General features: G+C 40.5%; 2 protein-coding genes across 3 annotated transcripts; both read right to left on the bottom strand.

The window, feature by feature from the left end:
• Nucleotides 1-1,211: 1,211 nt before the first annotated feature.
• arrdc2 (arrestin domain containing 2) lies at nucleotides 1,212-12,640 on the bottom strand. Of its 2 annotated transcripts, XM_071486081.1 has the most exons (8): nucleotides 12,513-12,640; nucleotides 11,442-11,696; nucleotides 4,370-4,587; nucleotides 4,166-4,268; nucleotides 3,809-4,065; nucleotides 3,540-3,702; nucleotides 2,951-3,111; nucleotides 1,212-2,657 (listed from the first exon to the last, which is right to left on the bottom strand). In XM_071486081.1, the coding sequence occupies exons 2-8, from the start codon at nucleotides 11,692-11,694 to the stop codon at nucleotides 2,604-2,606; spliced, it is 1,209 nt and encodes a 402-aa protein (XP_071342182.1). In that variant the 5' UTR covers nucleotides 11,695-11,696; nucleotides 12,513-12,640; the 3' UTR covers nucleotides 1,212-2,603. The 2 variants fall into 2 exon arrangements, with proteins under 2 accessions (XP_071342182.1, XP_071342181.1); XM_071486080.1 differs by lacking the exons at nucleotides 11,442-11,696; nucleotides 12,513-12,640 and adding an exon at nucleotides 6,226-6,656.
• Nucleotides 12,641-15,206: 2,566 nt separating this feature from the next.
• On the bottom strand, nucleotides 15,207-18,909 carry LOC139626408 (uncharacterized). Its single transcript, XM_071486717.1, has 8 exons — nucleotides 18,280-18,909; nucleotides 17,876-17,985; nucleotides 17,300-17,388; nucleotides 16,865-16,965; nucleotides 16,250-16,371; nucleotides 15,856-16,045; nucleotides 15,695-15,780; nucleotides 15,207-15,478 (listed from the first exon to the last, which is right to left on the bottom strand). The coding sequence occupies exons 1-8, from the start codon at nucleotides 18,791-18,793 to the stop codon at nucleotides 15,350-15,352; spliced, it is 1,341 nt and encodes a 446-aa protein (XP_071342818.1). The 5' UTR covers nucleotides 18,794-18,909; the 3' UTR covers nucleotides 15,207-15,349.
• Nucleotides 18,910-18,914: the final 5 nt, after the last annotated feature.

The following is an 18,914-nucleotide window of genomic DNA, read 5'->3' as shown; positions in this document are numbered from 1 at the left end:
TCAAAATAATTCTAACAAGTAAAAGTATGCTAAACAACATTCTTTGTGGAACATGAATCTCACAAAAATAACAATGGCTCTGTTCCTACTTCTGCACTCGTGACATGTTCTTTCTGTTTATTTCTACGTTTTTTTAAGCCTTTAATTGAAAGTTGTGAGTTACAATGTCTTGTGAGATAGACAGCAGGAAGAGCAGAGCACCCAGGTCCAAGCCTCCTTCCCTGATCAGGTGTTGAAGCAAACCATGACAATGATAAATGTGAAAATGCCACTAATGTTTAATTTCATTACTGACTTTTCTATTGAGTGCTCACGTAATGCATTGTTTTACTGTTGAATATCCAAAGGTACTGAGTTTACAATATCATAAAACAGCAAATCCTCACACTGAAGTAGCTGGAACAACACAATCTCTGGTATTTTGGCTTGAATAATTACCCTAAACGTTTAACCGATCATCAAAATTGTTGATGATTGACTAATCGATTACTCGACTAATCGTTTCATTGTTTCTAATTAAGAAAAAATAGTCCATAACACTGTTTTTGTTTCAATTAGAAGTGATTGTTGTTTTGTATGAGTATGGAGGCTTCTCGCTGAAACACCTCTGCTTCCTCAGCACTGCACTGAACACCTCTGTGTCCTTCCACTTTGAGGAAGTTCAGAGAATAAACCCCAGAGAAATTTCTTCAGCTTGGGCTTCATCCATGTTTACAGCGTTCTCTAACATTGTGTATAATTCACTGAGCTGCTTGTTTGTTCCTATGTGTTATGTGTTTACAAGTGGCAAAAAATAGCTGAGATACTTGTTGGAAATTCATGTAAACATAGTACAAACTGTACAAGAGGACACAAGATAAGATCCATGTATCTGCTGAATTTAATGTGGTAAATAATTCAGTGGTGACTTTTTTTTTTTTTTTTTTGCTGTTGTTTTTATTATTTTTTTTCCAGAAAATGGATTACGTAACTCAGTAGAGCTGTCACAGCAGACATAACTGTCCTTAATTATTGTTTTGATCCAGAGAGTATAGCTTGCTTCTCCAGTGAACCCTGCCCTTGGCAGTTATATAGTTTTGACTCACACTACTGAACATGATGTACCAACCCACTAGCACGCAACAAGCTGGAGGAAGCCCTCTACTATTCCCCTAACAAAGTGTACAGCTTACATACCAGTCAAGGTTTGAAGGAAACGCTGGAGACAAACATCCATTTAGGCTTTTTTTATTAGAAAAAAACAATTACAAAAACTTTGGCAAGATTTTGAATCAACAATTGCATTTGTATAAAAATACATTCGGTTTTTCAGTGCGTGCCAAGAAAGTTGCACAGCTGACCCTGAAGACCAGTTTTTTTTTTTTTGGAAGTTGAGGAGAAAACTTCATCCTCAAGTTTTTGGAATGTTCTTCAGTCCATACATTTCAGTGGCGTCGCCAGCTTGGGGCTCGACTTGTACACTGAGCTGTGTGCTCTGGATGAGCCTCACGAAGCACCCCACAGCACCGAGGCATCTGGCTCCCATCAAAAGCTTCAGACCACATGGCTCAGAGGTCTCCATCTCCTCCTCCTCCTCCTCCTTTTGTTTAGCAGCTGGGAGAGCTAGTCTATGAGCCTCGTGCAGTTTTATACACAAACTGCTCATCCTATTTTATAACTGTGGCAAAATCATCAACAACCACAGCTCTCTGACACTTCAGTGCCTTAAGCCTTGTAACAACACAACACTTCTCTTGGAATTCAGCCACATACAATCCAACCGTTTTTTTTTTTTCTAAGTTCTTTCAGAATACATTCACTTCTATTCAACTCGATGAGAGAACGACTCCCTGAAACTCTCATGCAAACCTCCACTGCAGATAAATAAGGCATATGTTTTCCCTTTTACATATTGTTACCTGCATGCATAAAATACGTCTACATCTGCTTATTTGACTTGTCTGCTCCTCCATCACACCTTCAGATACAGTATGTGCTTAAGTAACAGCAGAAATCATCACAGGCACACTGCTGTCCAGTTACACAATGCATAGCCATGTAGGTTGTTAAAATCTACTGTTGCCAGGCAAAAGAGAGTGAAAATTGAAGACAATAATTGCACTTGTTTCTTTACGCCACTCCAAGTAACAATGTACTTCTAAACACATGTCAGCTTATCAAGAGCGATTATTTTCAACTCTCCACCTGACAAATATCAAGTGATCTACTCCCCCCCATTATGTCCCAAACTCCTTAAATCTCAAAAATCTCTTCAGATGAGGGAATCGTTGATTGGGAGGTATTTGCAGCTCACTTCATCGTGAGCCTAAAATCACTTGGGGAGGACAGGAACTGATGTAGAGAAGTTGCTTCCATCTCAACAGAACAGGAAAGCGTCCACTTTACTTTATGGACTGGAAACAAAGTGGCAGCTCCTCCACCGACACCCAGTTCCTGTGAGCTCCTTCTCGTCTCCTGACCTCTCCGTGGCGCTCCTGTCCCTCTCCACAACACTCGGTGGGACCAGGGGCCATTTATCAGAGAGAAGTAATCCAGGAAAAGACAATTCTCTTGATTTTTTTTCGTTAATTTTAGTCGCTTGACTCTCAGGCAGGGCTCATGGTTCAACATGTCATGCAGCGAGGTCTCATGTTGAGGGGCTGAGGGTTGGGGTCAATCTGTAGGCAGGAAATGAAAATAAAGACACATAAGATGAAGCTTCAGTAAGCAGAAAATTCTATCTTTCTCAAACAGTGTTATGATACATTCTGCCTACATCCAGCCCACACCAACAGATATATTTTCATTTTCATACTGTTATACAATTCAGCTGTGAGCAGTATCTTTAGCAGGAAAGAAGTGCTTTAGGGATGTTTTAAAATGCATCTAAACTAGAGAAGAAATCTCTACCAGCTTTATATGTGCCAATGTGGGTGAGGGTGCATGTTGTTTCAAGCATTCGGTGACTCACCTCGCTGTACACTGGCGGAGGTCGGAAGCGAAACTCTTGGACAAAAGCCATGAGGGGGCGCTCCAGGATCCCACTCAGGTCCTCGGCTGGCTGTGGGACCACCGTGTTGCTGCGCTGCCCGGCCTCCTCCTCTGTCACCACAGAGCTGTAATCTGGAGGAGCTGCAGGGGGGGGGAAAGAGGCAGGATTAGTCCACTTGTCTGACCCAACAGAACAGCACAGGTCCAAACACTAAGCTGCTGAGTCATCACTGCAGTTAAAACTCTTAAAAACCCACATTACATTTACTGCCTTTTGCACTAACAAACACTGATTTGATCCAACATGAATCTCAGCTGAATCGAAACCTTTGTTTGTTTATGCACGTTGGCATCTGACTGGTGGTATTTTGGCAGTAAAGTGATCATAAAAATAAAAGAGGGAACAGGCCTACAAACTGACAGAGTGCCATGCGTTTATCTGCCTAGTCAATCTGAGTCTTGTCTTAAATGTTCAGCTAAGACGGTGGAAAAAATAAAATAAAAATGTCACAGTTTATCAAGTCCCTATACACACACTAATTAAACTGCAGTATTAAAAGGACACTTACGCTCAGGCTGCTCGGGGATGGCCATACGCAGCCACTCCAGGTTGACGCTGTACTGGCTGCTGACGCTCGAGGTTCGGCTGCCGAAGGGATGGAGGGGGATGGTGCCTATGACCAGTGGCAGCTCCAGACACAGCTTTGATGTCCCAGGAACGTCAATACAAACCTGTTAGGAGGGAAAAGTGGAGAACTGTCAGATCCAGCAACGGGCGCGTAACGATGGAATACATTTGAGTTCATGAGAAATAAAGCTGCTTTTTCACTAAGCTCACCTTGAGCATATACTCCACTTTGATGATCCGGCACTGCAGGACGGAGGGGCCCACAGGTGGGATTTTGATGGCGCGACCGTGCCAAGTCTCCCGGCATCTGGCGCCCACAATGTCACCGCACAGTGTGGCCACCACGGAGCGCTTCTGTTTCATGGTGCCACGAGCAATGAACGTCTGTGTCTGAGTGATGAAGGCTTTAGGCACAATTGACCTGGAGGTAGAGTTGTCAAACTCCGCAAAGACAGGTATCACCTCACCTGCAGAGGGGGAAAGCATGTTAGAAATTGTTGACATTTCTAGTCTGGCTAACAAACAATGCGTTAATAGAAGGTGTTGTTTCAGATGCTAGACTCTTACCTGGTGTGTAGCCTTTGCGGTCGATCTTTGCTGTCACAGACACCTGTCCAAAGTTGCGATACCAGGCCCGAGCCATCTTATCCTTCGTTCCAGCCTGTGGCGCCTGGAATTGACGAAACCCAATGAGCAAGAGCCTCAGAACAGCCAGAAAACCATGAAGTGTGTGATGAAACATTCATGAAAAGTGAGGGCCGAGACGCTCACCAGTAAGGCTGGTGTGTTGATGTCAATGGGCTCGATGACTGTGAACTCCTTCTTGAGCTTCCTGACGGTGGCCCACGGCCTGTGTAGCTTAACTTTGACCCAGTAACGGATGCTGCCATGTTTCCCCTCAAAGGAGGTGACCAGTGTCTCCTCTGGCAGCTGGAAGCTGAATGGAAATTCGTGTCTGCCAGCAGGAAGGACAGTTACTTCACCATTATCTGAGGGGAGGAGGAAAAAAAAACAGAAAAACATGTTTAGGCTACAGTTCATTCACTTGCTGTTTTGTTTTGTTCACAAGAGTCATTTAAATCCCTCGATCAGTCTCTTCCTGTGGTGTCAGGTTATCATCAGGAAACAGAGCAGAAAGTAATAAAGCAATTCGGTACAATGGAATAAAGTTCCTTAATCTTTACTGTGATCGACTATCTGCTTTCGTTTGGTGATTCACACAGCACAGCACAGCAAAAGAATGGTAGAAAATCGCTGCTTCTGAATGAGATTTAGTGAACATAAAACTTTTTAAAAACACTAGTATTCTTTAGAAATCTATATAGGTTAAGTTGACTTGGTGAGAGAGTGTGATCAGATCTTTTAAGCATGACTTTTGCTGATATAGAAATCTCTCTGTCTTTCTTTGCAATCACATGGCTTCCGTGCTCGCTCAGAGGGGCGGTTCTTTCTCCATTGTGCTGACGGAGAACATGTTTTCCTCAAGCTGTATTATACAGCCTGTCTCAACTGCTCTGTTTTTTTCACTCTCTTGCTGCACAGGTTCAGGAACACGTGTTTGCGTTTAACAGACTAAATGTGTTTTGTTCCCCTTTGTTAGCTGCGAGCCCCTATTTGATTTAAATTACAACATTGTCACTGTCAAATCCTCTTAATGGGTCAAGTGAGGTTGTTGTGAATATATTTTTTTCAAGCACACCTAAAAAAAAAAAAACAAAAACAAAACTTTCACATGCCACAGAATAAACTGATGTACATGTTAGTGTGAGTTTTTAAATTGCTGGTTGCATGCAGGATTTACATAAAGTCGACAAAGCTCTGGCTGTGAATTTCCTGTCTACGCTTTAAACCAAAACAAGTCTGTGCCCAATGAATGAAGGCAGAAACCTGAGGTTCCCCTACTCATATCACAGGAGGAAAAAAAACACCAAGGATTTTCTTTGAATGAAGGAGAGTCCGATGTCAGTAGTATTTCTTTCAACAGATGTTTTCAGAGCAACAAAGCAATGTATAGACAGCTGCTGCAGCATGTTTTCCTCTCTTCTTATACAGTAATTATCTTACATATCAAATTATGACCAACAACAAAACTTCTCAGATGACAGAAGAGAGGATCATCAACAAAAAACACTTTTGTCAATGAATGACTTGATGCTTGTTTTGAATCTAGATGTTCATTTTTACTTCTTCAAAAGAAGTTTTCAACAAGAAAGTAAAAAAAATCTCCCAGTAAAACCATCGCGTTTGACTTTTGTTTCATTCACTCAGTATTTGTAGGTCAAGTGAACTTTAAATCTACAGTGGAACAAGTTTATAAATAGAGCCACAACTAACAAAACAACTAACAGAGGCACAATTTGACTCCATGGGACAATTACACGGTCAGAGAAAGCAGGACTGTCTTCATCATCCCTTTAACTCTCATACTAAACCATGAAAAACAACTCTTACAGACGAACAACCAGCCCAGTGTGCCCAGATAAATGCGCCACTTTCATTATCGTTTCGGTGGCTCGGCACTTGGTCAGGAAGAGGTCTCAGCGTTTCTGCGGTTTTGAAGCATGCTGATCGCTTCATAGGTTTACAGACATGATGCACCCACCACCGAGCCTCCACGGCGGACTGACCTGCCTGCAGCAGCACCTCTCTCCGGTTCAGGTACTCCACCTCGTCGCTGTAGTTCTGGGTGTACGCGGTGCTGGAGCCGGCGGACCGAGACTCGGTCCAGTGCACTTTAGCGAAGCCTTCGGCGTGGAGCTTCAGGGAGTCCACCCTGCTCTCCCCGGACAGCTCCAGCACCACCCGGCCGGACACCACATCCCCGCTGCTGAACACCGGAGGACAGTCCACCTCCGCAGAGTCGAAGACTATGTCAAACTTTTTTAACTTGTCGAAAATCATTATTATTATTTATTTTTTTTGCAATCTGTGAGTGCGAGTCCTCTGAAACGCAAAAGTTAGCGATTCCTTTCTTCGTGCCCCGCAGTATGTAAATGTGCCGAAGTGAGTCTTCAGGCTGCTGGTACTTTTCTCGCACTTGTTTAAAGCTCAAACTGCTGGGCTCTGTCGGAGAGCAGCCCTATTTGCAGCCTGCAGAAGTGGGCTGGACTTTCTGAATTTATTATGTAAGACCTCAGGAGAGGTTTGAAGGTTGGGCGATGCTGCCTTCGGGTGCTCGTCTTTGGCACGGACTTTTCAGCTCTATAGTCGTGCATAAGATGTGGCTGCATTTGACTTACCAGGAAAGTTTTAAACAACAGAGGGCTTGGAGTGTGAAGGTTTACTGCACACACTCAGCAGCTTTCTCAAATAATAAACACACATTCAAACAGAGGGGAGGAGGAGTGATGTGTGAAATAAGTCGCTGCTGCTTATAACCATAAGACTCGCGTCTTACTGTTTGAGGCCACTGCCGTTCTGTTTAGTTGTTTTTTTAATGGGTTGATGTTTTGTTTTAAGAATAATCACAGAAAAAAAAAAATTCTCAACAGGCTAAAAAAAAGTATGCTCCACTTCATTTACTAACCAACCTTCAATTATCACCCTTTTCAGCACATTTACAGGTTGCCCTCTTGGTGTAGGAGGAGACTAAGAAAAACATCAGAACAAGTCCAGACAAAACCACCTCACGATCATTATGAAAATAAAAGTAAAAACACATTACATTTACCGTCACCAAGCTGCCACAACTTCCATGACTGCCACTCACCCAACTGTCATATTATGATAGCTTGCATGTTGTGTTAAATTCCCACTTCCTCAACTCTGTTTACCACTTAGTTGGGCTACTTCTGACAACAATCCATATTTCCAGACCGAGCCTGAAGGCAGCATAATAAACATGCAGGACTGGGTGTGGAGGGAGCGGAGAGGAAAACAGGGCCTGATGATTGATGGTTACAGGTTCTTAGAAGAAAACAGGCCTACTGAGCATGCCTCAGTCTGGCAGAGATCCTCCCTGCACAGCTCAGAGGAAAATAGTTTCACTCTGGACCAAAGCTGTTTACTCCACTTCTTCTATGTCGTTGTGGACATACTGTTACACTGCATGGGCCGCCGTACACATGGAAAACATAGCTATGCACAAGAGCATGCAATGTATGCCACCAAATCCCCTTATGAAAAACAACTACAGTCGTTGTACTTTCTTTGGTAAAGGGATACAATAGAGATAGCACAGGAAAACTACAAGTCACCACTTAAAGAAAACTTCTGCAACAGCTTGGTCTCTTGCATGACCAAGCATGGCACACATGGAGCCTTTTAACACCTCTTATTCACTCCCAGCATTTCCAAACAAAGCCACTTCTGAGCAGAATTGATTTTCTTCCAAACTTCTCTGAAGTCAATAGACTAGACAAACTCTATTAAGTCGTATTAGTCCCTTCATTCAATTCAAAAGCCTTCGTAGAAAAATCAAGTCTAGTCTGTGAAAAACAAAGTTGTTTACTCCTTTGTTCCCAGAGATGAGGAGCCAGCTGTCTACCGCCACCAACTGGAGGCCGTGTGCACAGCTGCAGGAATACCAGGATGCTTTTATAGCCAGGAGATGTATGAGTCTGGCAAATGTTAAGCACCCTAAGCAGATGATGCTCACAGGATATGACAAACTAGTGTCTCCCATGGCTGTTATTTTACTTCTTGAGGGGTTGGCATAATAGCAGAAAGTACATGGAGGTTTTCACTGCACATTAAATGCAGTATAGGATGTTAATTTGTTCAAAAAAACAGTTTAAAGTCCTAACTAACAGCAGAATATTTGGGAGGTCAGTGGTTCAGTTTGCTGTCAATTTGTCAGTTTTTAATTTAAATACATCCATGAAGCCCAGGGTAAAAATGAAGCCGAGCGTGCCACCTGCTGGTCACTCGGAGCAGTGCCTGGTCCTGCCAAGGCCCCCTGGTCTCTGATAAGATGAACATGTGTTTCCCTGCACAGAATGATACGCCTGATAAACACTCCCGACTCAGTATGGTCGACCCAATCATGGCTCACAACATGTTTGTAACTGCTGCAGACTAAAGTAAACATATTTATCCCTGTGAGTTTCTCTTTGTTTACCAGAAGAGCTGCTAAGTATACAACATCACAAAACAAATATTAACATTGAAGCCCTTCATACCTCAGAGCACAGAGGGGCTTGAGAAAGTGAAACTTCTCTGTGAGGTTTGCAACACAAACAAGTCCAACAAGTTCACTCTCTGACATGTTTGTGTCTTATAAGGGAAAAACAATCATTCACAACAAAAACTAAAACATGCATGAAGTGAAAATGACACGACATTGTAGAATGAATGGAGAACAGCAGCTGGCTGCTCGGTGGAGGAGGGCGGGGCCGAAGGAGCCACGTGTTGTTTTCCTGGTTGCCGCAGCAACACAGGCTGCATTTTTTAAACATCCCCCACCCCTTCCTCTTTCCTTCCTTTCTCCTCTGTCTTTCACCTTCTCCCCATTTCTTGCTGCTGCACTCTCAACTAAACAGAACCAGTCACAACATATTTATTTCTGCTTCTCAACATTAATATTTACTGCTTTGCCCAGTCGCTTGTATGCGCAAACTTTGCCAGTGAATTTGCAAAGGATTTTGGGATGTGTACAAGAAGGCTGAAGCTTTTCAAAAACAATTAGTGTTATTTCCTGGAAAGATTTTGCATCGTCACACTAAGAAACCACCCATGTACTGACTGCAGCTTTTAATTTTTAAAAAAAAAGTGGTTTTATTTGACTTTATACATTGTGTTATTAATTTAGATCTTATGTTTTTTTATGTTTTATATTTATATTAACCATCTTAGAAGATCTATTTGTATTAGCAGTTGGTTGCATTTTGTTGTTAATGCTGCATTATGTCAACCAGCATAATGGTGGCTCCAAATTGGTGAGAGAGGAAAACTGCATTATTGAGAAATCCTGTATGGTGACATCAACTTTAGTCTAGTCAATTTTATCTATATGGCCCAAAATCACTCATTTGTGATTTTTGGTGATCACATCATCTTGAGATATTTTATTAGGGGTGGGAGATATGGATATGGATCCTTTATTACAGTTTGTTGTATATGGATTAATACAGATATATTGAAATATTGTTATACATTTTCTGAAAAATCATTTTTAAAGACTGTCAGCAGATAAAATAACAAGTCAAGAATATTTGTTTGACTAATTAAGAAAATAAAACACACTTCATCACACTGATTATAATATAAATGATATATGTACCATAAAAGTTATGTGGCTCATTGATGAGCAACTCTATCCACAAAGGCCTAACAACACCCAGAGAGGTTAAAGGAACAGATATCATGGTACAAATGGTAGAACAAAATCACTGGCAGCAGACATCTTACAACATACAGTATTTCTAATATCGTCCTCTGCTGTGCTTTATTTCAAGGTACACGTGATGCAAAAATTAGGCCTGCAGTTGAATGAGAAGCATTTGAATGCACCTACACAGTTTTCAAGTTCCACGGTTTCAGTTTTGATTTTGAGTCACTTCCTGTATGAAGCAGTTTTCTCATCACACTAATACCAGATTTTTATTTGGCAGAACGAGAGGAAGCAACAATTGTGCTGAAAACAATGAATTCATAGTCATAAAAATGATTATGATATTAATAAACTATTGGTTGCTGGTAATGTATAAAGTAAAAAAAGACTTGTTTTTAACAAATTTTCAACACTTTTGTTTACTTTTCTTGATTGTTTGTTATGTTGTCATCTTTCAACTACACTATTTGGCTGCGTGTACTCTGCTAAACAGCAATAACTCAGCTTTTATCTTGGACTCTGCGTCTGATGTCCATTCATATTTACCTGTCCGACCAGACTGGGGAGTCAGACCTCATGTAGGCGACTGTTTACAGAGCATCTAATCAAACATTAACCACTACCTACAATTTATTTACTCAGCTATTCAGCCTATAGTCTCTGTCTCTGTTTTTAAACTGCCTGGTGCCTTCCATACCAGGGGAATTTCACACTTTACAGTGTTACATCCCATACATTTATTTAGACCCAGCACTAATGGATTTGTGTTTAATCTTAGGATTTTGTTATCGGGCAAATGTATCTGTATGAGCCAGTGTCTGCTTCTCCTTCAGGTTTCCATGTAACACATTTGCCCCAGGTGGCTTCATTTGACAAACTGCAGCGACTACAAGACACAGAGGCCACCAGCTGGTACATGAGTGATCCATCAGCAGTTTTACGCCACATTATTCACAGAGAGAGAGAGAGAACTTTTCATCCACCAGCTGCAATACAGTTACTATACTATACTAAAGTGTATCTTACAATAATATTACACAGATACAGTAAGTGACAAAAGAGAGTACAAGAACTACAACAAGGTCAGCACAAATGATACAAACGCCCTTCCTTATGAAGAAGTAAAAGTACTACTCTGCATTTCAAAAGGCCATATTTATTTCTAGTCACCTTTGGACTACTGTGACTCCAGCATCCCAGCTGAACTGGCTGACTGGCCCTATTTAGTGCTCTTTGCTGAATACTAAAATGCATTTATTTGGCTAAAATATAACTAGGTCTGCAATAAAAAATTAACCACATTACATGTGCAAAACACAGGCGTTGGTATTATTTATGTTATATCATAGTGTGTTTTAACAACAAAACTATGAAAACGTATCAAATGATACATTTAAAAAGGAACTCTGTGGGTTGGCTACATGGCTGCTTGTAAAAGTAAAATCTCATAAGATGCAGCTATAACTCACCCAGGTTTTACTCATTTCTCAGCCTGTCTGATGAATAAACACAGTATTATCTACATATTAACCATTCAGGGAACTAAAACCAGCCGCATCTTTCACCACTGACCTCGGATCAGATGCTGTCTCTTCCTGAAGTAGGTGACCTTGGAGGTATAGTCGTTATAGACGGAGTTCATGCCACGGTTCTCCAGCCAGTGTGCCGTGGCCACCCCTCTGCCCTGCACTTTCATGGACTGTACTCTAGTGTCCCTGCGGAGCTCCAGGATCACCTGGCCAGAAACCACCTCTCCTCCAGTGAATGCTGCATCAGCTGGACCATCCAGATCCAATGTGAAAGACTTTATGGAGCTCAACGTCATTCCTTGGAGCGAGGACAGGAAAACATTACATAAAAACACACATTTCACATAATTAGTTTTCAGGTGCTGTGAAATCCATAATGCAAATAGCCAGAGCCAGGAGGCATAAACTATGGCTTCTGTTGATACAAAGGGAACACAAAACAAAAAAAATTATACACACTGTATTCATCTTTTAAATAATTTTATGCAATGTTTCTGGACTGCATTTAAAGGTACACTTGCCATTAAATAGAAACTCAACTGAACATCACAACTAATTTCTGATGTTTTTCTTCAAGGGATCCTCAGGGTGGGGTTGGGTGGTTCTGCTTATGGTCCTTGACAAGCCAAGGCCAATAGATACTGTAAAGTCTGTTTGTGTTTTTAAACACGTATTAGAAATGTTTAATAACATAATAATAATACAAATGCTTCACTTTTCATCTTATATTGGCTCTTGAACGCTACTAAACAAAAAAAAAGGTTACTAAGAATAGGGTGTAAGCTAACATTTTTTTGTTTAACATTACAATGTCATGCTTTCATTCATCGCGGATATAATCAAATGACAGCAAATAACAGAGAATTATACTTTCTAACAACAATAAAAAAAAACAACCACCGGGACAAGCAGCTCTGCCCCAGGCTTGGTAGCCATCCCCTGTGGGGCTAATACTGTTCACATTTCCAGTTATGCGGCCGGTGCATGTTTAAAAAACGGTCCATTTTATAAATGGCCAGCGCAGGTCTCAGCCAATCAGGACTGAGAGCCGGGTCCACCTTTATAAAATATCAATAATCAACGTTAGGCCGATGTTGAGGAGTCTCAAACTCACCTGCGGGACTGGAGCGACGCGGCGGTCTGAAGGAAAACAACCAGGCTGCGCTCCCTCGGACTGGCTGCTCAATGGAAACCCGGCGTTTATAAACGGTGGCGGGTTTAAACGCCCATAAACACAGCGGCTCTCACTTTTACACCAATGACAAAGAGCACTTGAGAGTCACCACCGCCCACTTCAACACGGAGGAGGGGCAGGGGGACAGCGTGGGGAGGCCGGGGAGACTGCGGGTAAAGAAACGCAGAATAACGGATGTACCCTTAAAAACAAACTGTGTGTAACGTATTTCAGTTTTTAATCGTTTTCTGAATCAGCAGAATCTCATTCTGATAAGCATAGATTACTCTGAATATATACTTAGAATAAGTGACAGTATAATTTGTTTTTTTTTGTTTATTTTCAAGGCTGTGTGTGTGTGTGTGTGTGTCTACTCCATATCATTTCTGTGTACATAATCAGTCTCACATTTGAATTTGCTCCACTAAGGTACAATATGAACTATAAATATATATAATATATATATATATATATAGTATATAATATACTTTGGTATGAGGAGTTTTAAGTTTTAGTCTACATTGAGCTCATTTGTTGTAAAGTTTTCTTTATCAAATTCCTTTTATTTTGGTTCAAGTTATTAACACATTAAAAAAAAAATCTCCATTAAAGGTCCCATTACTCCATCATAGCAGTAGGCTTATTGTAAGGCTACAGCCAAAAATTATTTTCATTTTTTATAACTGACCTTTAGATCTACCATAGAAAACTGGTAAATTAAATTGGTACCAGTTAAGTTTTGCCATTTTGCTTAAATTTGTTGCCAATTAATTTTCCGTCAACTAACTAATCAATTAATCAACTAATCATTTCAGCTCTGGTGTACCGGTTACTTTCTGTGTGTTAGGGATAGGCTTTTATAGTGGGGGTCAATAGTTGCCCAACAACAAGAGGTTGATCCTTTGTCTTTACTGTAAATTCAAATAAAAAAAACTACTACAGAACATACAAGTATGATGAGATGCTTGAATTATGTAAAAAGGAAGCCTATTTCACAAAGCAACACCAAAACCATGTAAAAGAAGAAACATAATAATAAAATAAGATAAAATCCAGAATGATGTATAATGTAAAATACATTCTAAAAAATCACTGCAGTAAATTGTGGTTTCTCTGTTTTTGTCTTGTGCCTCAGCAGTTGAAAGTGTCACATGATCAACATGTCACACGCTGGCCCAAACTTAAGTTAAACCACTTGTCTTTTTTCAGTTGTGAGCTTTTTTCAGAAATGTACCAATTAATAGTAAAGGTCATTGGGCTGAAGGAATTAAATCAGTGGAGATTTCTTTAAGACATAAGCTCACTTAAAATGTTTGCTGAGATATTTGCATTTATTGTCTTATTGTCTGTAAACTGTATCATTCAAATTAGCAAGGTCATGGGTGTGTCCTTGGGCAAGAACTACCACCTGCTCACACACGAATGCAGATTGTTTTTAAATGACCATGGTGGACCAAAAAAAAATGCTGTCAGTTATGTATGAATTTAAATAATTTCTCATGTATTTCATGGTCTTAAATGAACATTTCTGGCTGAAAATTCATCCATATCTGGCAAGTTCTGGTAAAATCAATCAAGCACTGTCTAGTCTATTCTGGAGTTTAATCTATTATTAAACCCTGTTCTTGCAGATGTAGCCAGTGAACCTGGACTTGTGGGCCATTTAACTATCCAGCCCATACCTGAACTGCTGTTGTCAGGCCAGGTTGATGAACTCCAGATTCAGTTTATTTACATCTGCTTGCCTGCCAAATTTTTTATCAACAGAACCTGCATATCAAGGTCAAGGCTGTGTTATTGCTACAACATGAATTGTTTTTACAGAGGTTTATGGTCAATCAAGCTTGAAGGAGGGGAGGGGAATCTTCCTGTGAAACAGACGCTAACCTTCTTCTTAGCAATTTAGCATTGACAGTGTAAACAGGGTGGAAGTAGGACAGTCAAGTTCGCGCTGCCACTCTCCCTGGCCTAAATATGATGAGCGAGGCTGAGGTTTATGTTTAAGCCACCTAACTGCTAAAGCTTCGCTTGCACACTGCTTCAACATTTCACACTCTGATGGCCCCTGTGCTGATCTGGGTAAAGGTTAATTTATTTATCATCCTAGGAAGATTATTAGCATTCTTGTGCAGCTCATTGAAAAAACACAAAACTGTGAAAAATGATGTGACAGAGTGGCTTTGGTTGGATACCAATGTGAAAATGTAAATATAATGTAAAAAAATTATACGTTTTTAAGGATTTCAAGGATTTCAAGACTCAAGATCAGGGTTAAAGTTCCACACGTGAATAGAATAAAACAAGACCACACCTCCTCTAACTGGGTTTTTGAAAAGGATTCTGGGAAATGCATGAAACATTTAACTCCAGAAGTTCAAGGAGTTTACTACATGTATTTTTTTTTTTTTTTTTTTTACTGAACATACCATGTGTCAACACAGTCTCATTAAAGTCACTTATTAAAAACATTTCTCGGGCTGGGCTTAGTAAGCAGTTGGTTTATAACAATCCGAACAAAGAGGCTTATGATAACAAATACTATAATTTATTTGCAGAATTTTAAAAATTCCATGGAGAAAGAACAGTATATTTGATTATCAAACTCAGAACTGCCTTTTGATCACCTTTTGAGTCTACTTTCATTACTACTAATTCACAAAAGGTCTAAGCAGTATTTTCTGAAACTACAAAAACAGAAGAAAAACTGTTGACTTTATATATTTTAATCATGTGCTGGGCAAGAATACAGGAGCCAGTGACCAAGTTGTGATTCTCAGTCACTTCATGACAAAATGAGTGATGAACTGGCTGCAGCAAGGGCGCTGCCGGATCAAAGGTTTGGTTGTGTAGTCTTCACTGTGGGAGGTGCTGAAGTGCTGTTCGGCCAATGGAAACCTGATGTTGCTCTATTTGGTTAGCACGCAGCAACAAATATAATCATTAATATATAATATTACACTGAGAGAAGACAAAAATAGAAATTGCAATTCTGTTACTACTTGCTATTATCATTATTATTGCTACCAATATGACAACAGCTATTACCACCTCTGCTACTAATGTCTCTGTTACAATTTGGAGATTTAAACCAATATTGTAGAGTTTATTTAGTGATCTCTCACCCTGTGCTTTCGCAGGCAATGTGTCTGTGTGCAGGCCGTCAGAGGAGGGAAGTCAGCTTTGGTGGTGCTGACGCTCACCCCGGGTTCTGCCAAATAGATTAAATGCATTTAATATCTAGATGTACCTCCCTTCAAACACACAAACAGGATCGATCCATCACCTGGTCCCCTCAGTATGTTGCTTGGCCACTGGATGGCTGGTCTGGCCTGCTCTCCATCCTTTTTGCCGTAGTGTTCTTTGGCCATGGTTGTGTAGTTCATCCCTGACAGATGGGGTGGGCTGAACTGCACATGGCTTTTGGTCATCAGGTCAGATGCAGACACAGACACTGGACACTCTGTGTGGTTCAGCTGTAGAGAGGAACATTGATTTACTGCACAAAACTTTAACATAACAAACTCCATCAACATCAACTCCACAGTCTATTGGAAAAATAAGTGCAAGGGTCATAAATTAACCTCAAGTAAAATGTTCACTTTATAATTTATATAACATAGTGTACCAGTAATATTATAGATACAAAAAATAATTAATTAGAAGGTCTGCTATCTCACATTGGAGAAGAAGACTTTGTTGGTGGTGACTGACATTCTCTCTTTGTTGCGAGTGGTATCAGTGTCCCCCTTGGGCAAGGAACTGTAATTTTGGTTCCTCCTCGTCAGAACAACCGGATCTCCTGGGGAATAAACCAAACCAACTCATCTGGACTTGAAGACATGATAGCTGAGATTAAAATAATAGAGCTTCATCTGTAATCCTGTGTCATCTTAGTCTGATTCCTTCGAGATAGAAATCCACGTGAAACCCTGCATGAAACTGTAAACTGTGTTTTTGACAGTTTTTTGACAGGGAGAATATCAGTGTCAACACGACTGTGATATGAAACCATTTTAAAGTTGTGACCATTCAGTAACATTTAAATACTTATTTCAGATCAAAAGATCAAAATAAGTTAAAAAAACAACAACAAAAAACACTTAGCACTTTGTACTAAACAATATCAGCTCAATAGTTTCCTCAAATACACATAGTACAAAAGAAACATGAGTTCATTCAGATAATGATGATTTTACATTTACACTTAGCCTACTGTTTGCATGAAAAGTCTTCACCATAGGAAATGTAATATCAAATCAGAATTTTTAGTAAGCACTGCAGAAAACACTCACCCAGCTTGTGATAACAAAAGGTTTGCTTGGTTGTTGACAACCATGAGTCCTTTGAGAAATTTCCAAGCGTGAACTTCAAACGCTCTTTCACCACAGGTGGACTGTATCAAAAACATAGAGAATGCTTTTTGTTTGGGGACACATTCAACACCAGATGATGTGTGCTTTCATAGAGCGACAAATAGCCTAATACATTTCAAATTTACTATTTTAGACAGCTTTAATTTCTAAATTTAAATTTAAATGTTTGGGGCATTTGGGTCAATAAAATGCCAATTTGACAACTAAGACAAGTCCACGCCTAAAAAAGAGATCTAAATGGTGACACCTGGCCCTACAGCCACAGTTTCCTCTACTGTTTGGCATCTATGTGTATAGGATATCAGCTGAGTCACGAGAGGGGAGTTTTTTCAGTGAAGCAGAAAAGCTGCAGACCTGCAGGCAGTGGGCCGGCTGAATGACGCAGTGTGTGTTGTCTCTCTTTCTACAATCTTCTCAGGATCACCCATAACCACTGAGGAGGGCTGAAGAAAGACATAAAAACAGTGACAGTCACAGTCAAGTGCTAATAACACTCATTTCATGGAAAGCATTATAAAAAGGTCAATAACCTTGCCACTCTTGTTTTTACATAAAGCTGACAGTGATGATACTCCAGCTCATCATGTGTCTGGAGTATGGCTTCTGTGTAGTTATACAGTCAAAGCTCAGATCCACATTAAAAAAACTGTTTCAAACATATCAACAAACCAGTTTAAGGTTGTTCCAGTAAAAGCACACAGTAGGATGTAGACCTATGAGTAAACAGAAATGTACATAGTGGGGTCATATGCAAGTAAAGAACAATGATCGCAAAATTGTACATAAATAAATGTATTCTGTTACTTTTTTACTACTGTTTAGTACATTTGGCCTTTTGGTGCAAAATTTCAGCTCAGACTTATCCATGTTTGAGTTGAATATTCCAGTCATGTGGTGTCCAGCTGGAATAATCATGATGGCTCATGTTACCTTGTCTACGAGTTGAGCAGCTTTGCCCCTGGCTCCCTGGAAGGTGACGTTGTACTGGGAGACAAAGCTGCGATGGCATCCATCCCCTTTTATTGTAGGAAAGCCCTCTTCTACAGAGAAACACAAAATATTGTAAAATTTTATTACATAATGCTTTCTGCGGGAATCTTAGATACACCCTCATACAGATTCCTTCACTGTTATTCATTACAAGGCAATGATCTTGTAAGTTTTAAACAGTTTTTTTTACCCACTTTTAGCGGTTAATTCAATCCAAATTTGATGAATGTTCACATCAGTTATATATGGTTTACTGCTGAATCCACAATCTAATATGAGTTTATTGTTGTTGTAAAAAAATGCAGTAAAATAATCTGATTAAAATTAGGAATATTGTCACCTACCTAGATGTTTAACTGTGGGTTTTACAACAGGAGATCCACGGTGTGGAGTAAAGGTTGCTTTGTTGGTACTTTCTGGAGTTTTTTCCACCTGCTGGATCCTCTTGATGGCCTGTGTTTGTCGGATGGGGGCGGGAGGGGCCTGGAAGGGCTGGGGCTGTAACTTCTGGGACTGGATGGTAGGAAAAGTAACTTCCCTAGGGTCTGTTTGCATCTTGAAGTTGGTGAGAAGTGCGGTCCATCGCGGTATGGAGGCCGTCTGCGGCAATGGGTGACGGTGGTAAGAAACCATCGGCTCTGTCAGGTACTCCTTGATATGCTTCAAGTCCCTGTGGTGCACCTGGGCTGGGGTAGGCTTATAAACAGGTTCTGCTTTCTTGAAAGAACAAGGCTTGAAGTCCTCCTTGAAAGTGGTTGAATATCCATCTGGATTGTCCTTGTCCACAAATGGGAGCTTGGTAGACGGTAGGAACTCAGAAGGACAGGCTGGAACCAACGTTTTCACCACTGCTGTCATGTCGCACACCACTGTTGTCCTCCTTATGTTACTGTAACTCTTTGGTGAAGCTAGCCATCTTCTTCTGAAGCTGGTGAAAAATGCTACAGTGCCTCACCATGGAAACCTCTGTGCTGTGGAA

The sequence above is a fragment of the Trachinotus anak genome, unplaced genomic scaffold (genome assembly GCF_046630095.1).
Source record: "Trachinotus anak isolate AG129_WGS33_773 ecotype Australia unplaced genomic scaffold, CSIRO_AGI_Tana_v1 ptg000010l, whole genome shotgun sequence".
NCBI lineage: Eukaryota > Metazoa > Chordata > Actinopteri > Carangiformes > Carangidae > Trachinotus > Trachinotus anak.
Note: the sequence above shows the minus strand (reverse complement) of the source record. Positions and strands in the feature narration are given on the sequence as shown.

Bases quoted from the DNA above. Each gene is read 5' to 3' on its own strand.
- arrdc2 (XM_071486080.1), bottom strand. From the start codon at position 6,499: ATGATTTTCGACAAGTTAAAAAAGTTTGACATAGTCTTCGACTCTGCG. The intron at 3,112-3,539 runs GTAAGTGTCCTT...CCCCCCCTGCAG, and splicing joins CATCCCCGAGCAGCCTGAGC to CTCCTCCAGATTACAGCTCT. The intron at 2,658-2,950 runs GTGAGTCACCGA...TCCTGCCTACAG, and splicing joins CTCCGCCAGTGTACAGCGAG to ATTGACCCCAACCCTCAGCC.
- LOC139626408 (XM_071486717.1), bottom strand. From the start codon at position 18,793: ATGACAGCAGTGGTGAAAACGTTGGTTCCAGCCTGTCCTTCTGAGTTC. The intron at 16,966-17,299 runs GTCTGCAGCTTT...TTTTTGATACAG, and splicing joins AGCCGGCCCACTGCCTGCAG to TCCACCTGTGGTGAAAGAGC. The intron at 15,781-15,855 runs GTGATGGATCGA...TCTATTTGGCAG, and splicing joins CAACATACTGAGGGGACCAG to AACCCGGGGTGAGCGTCAGC.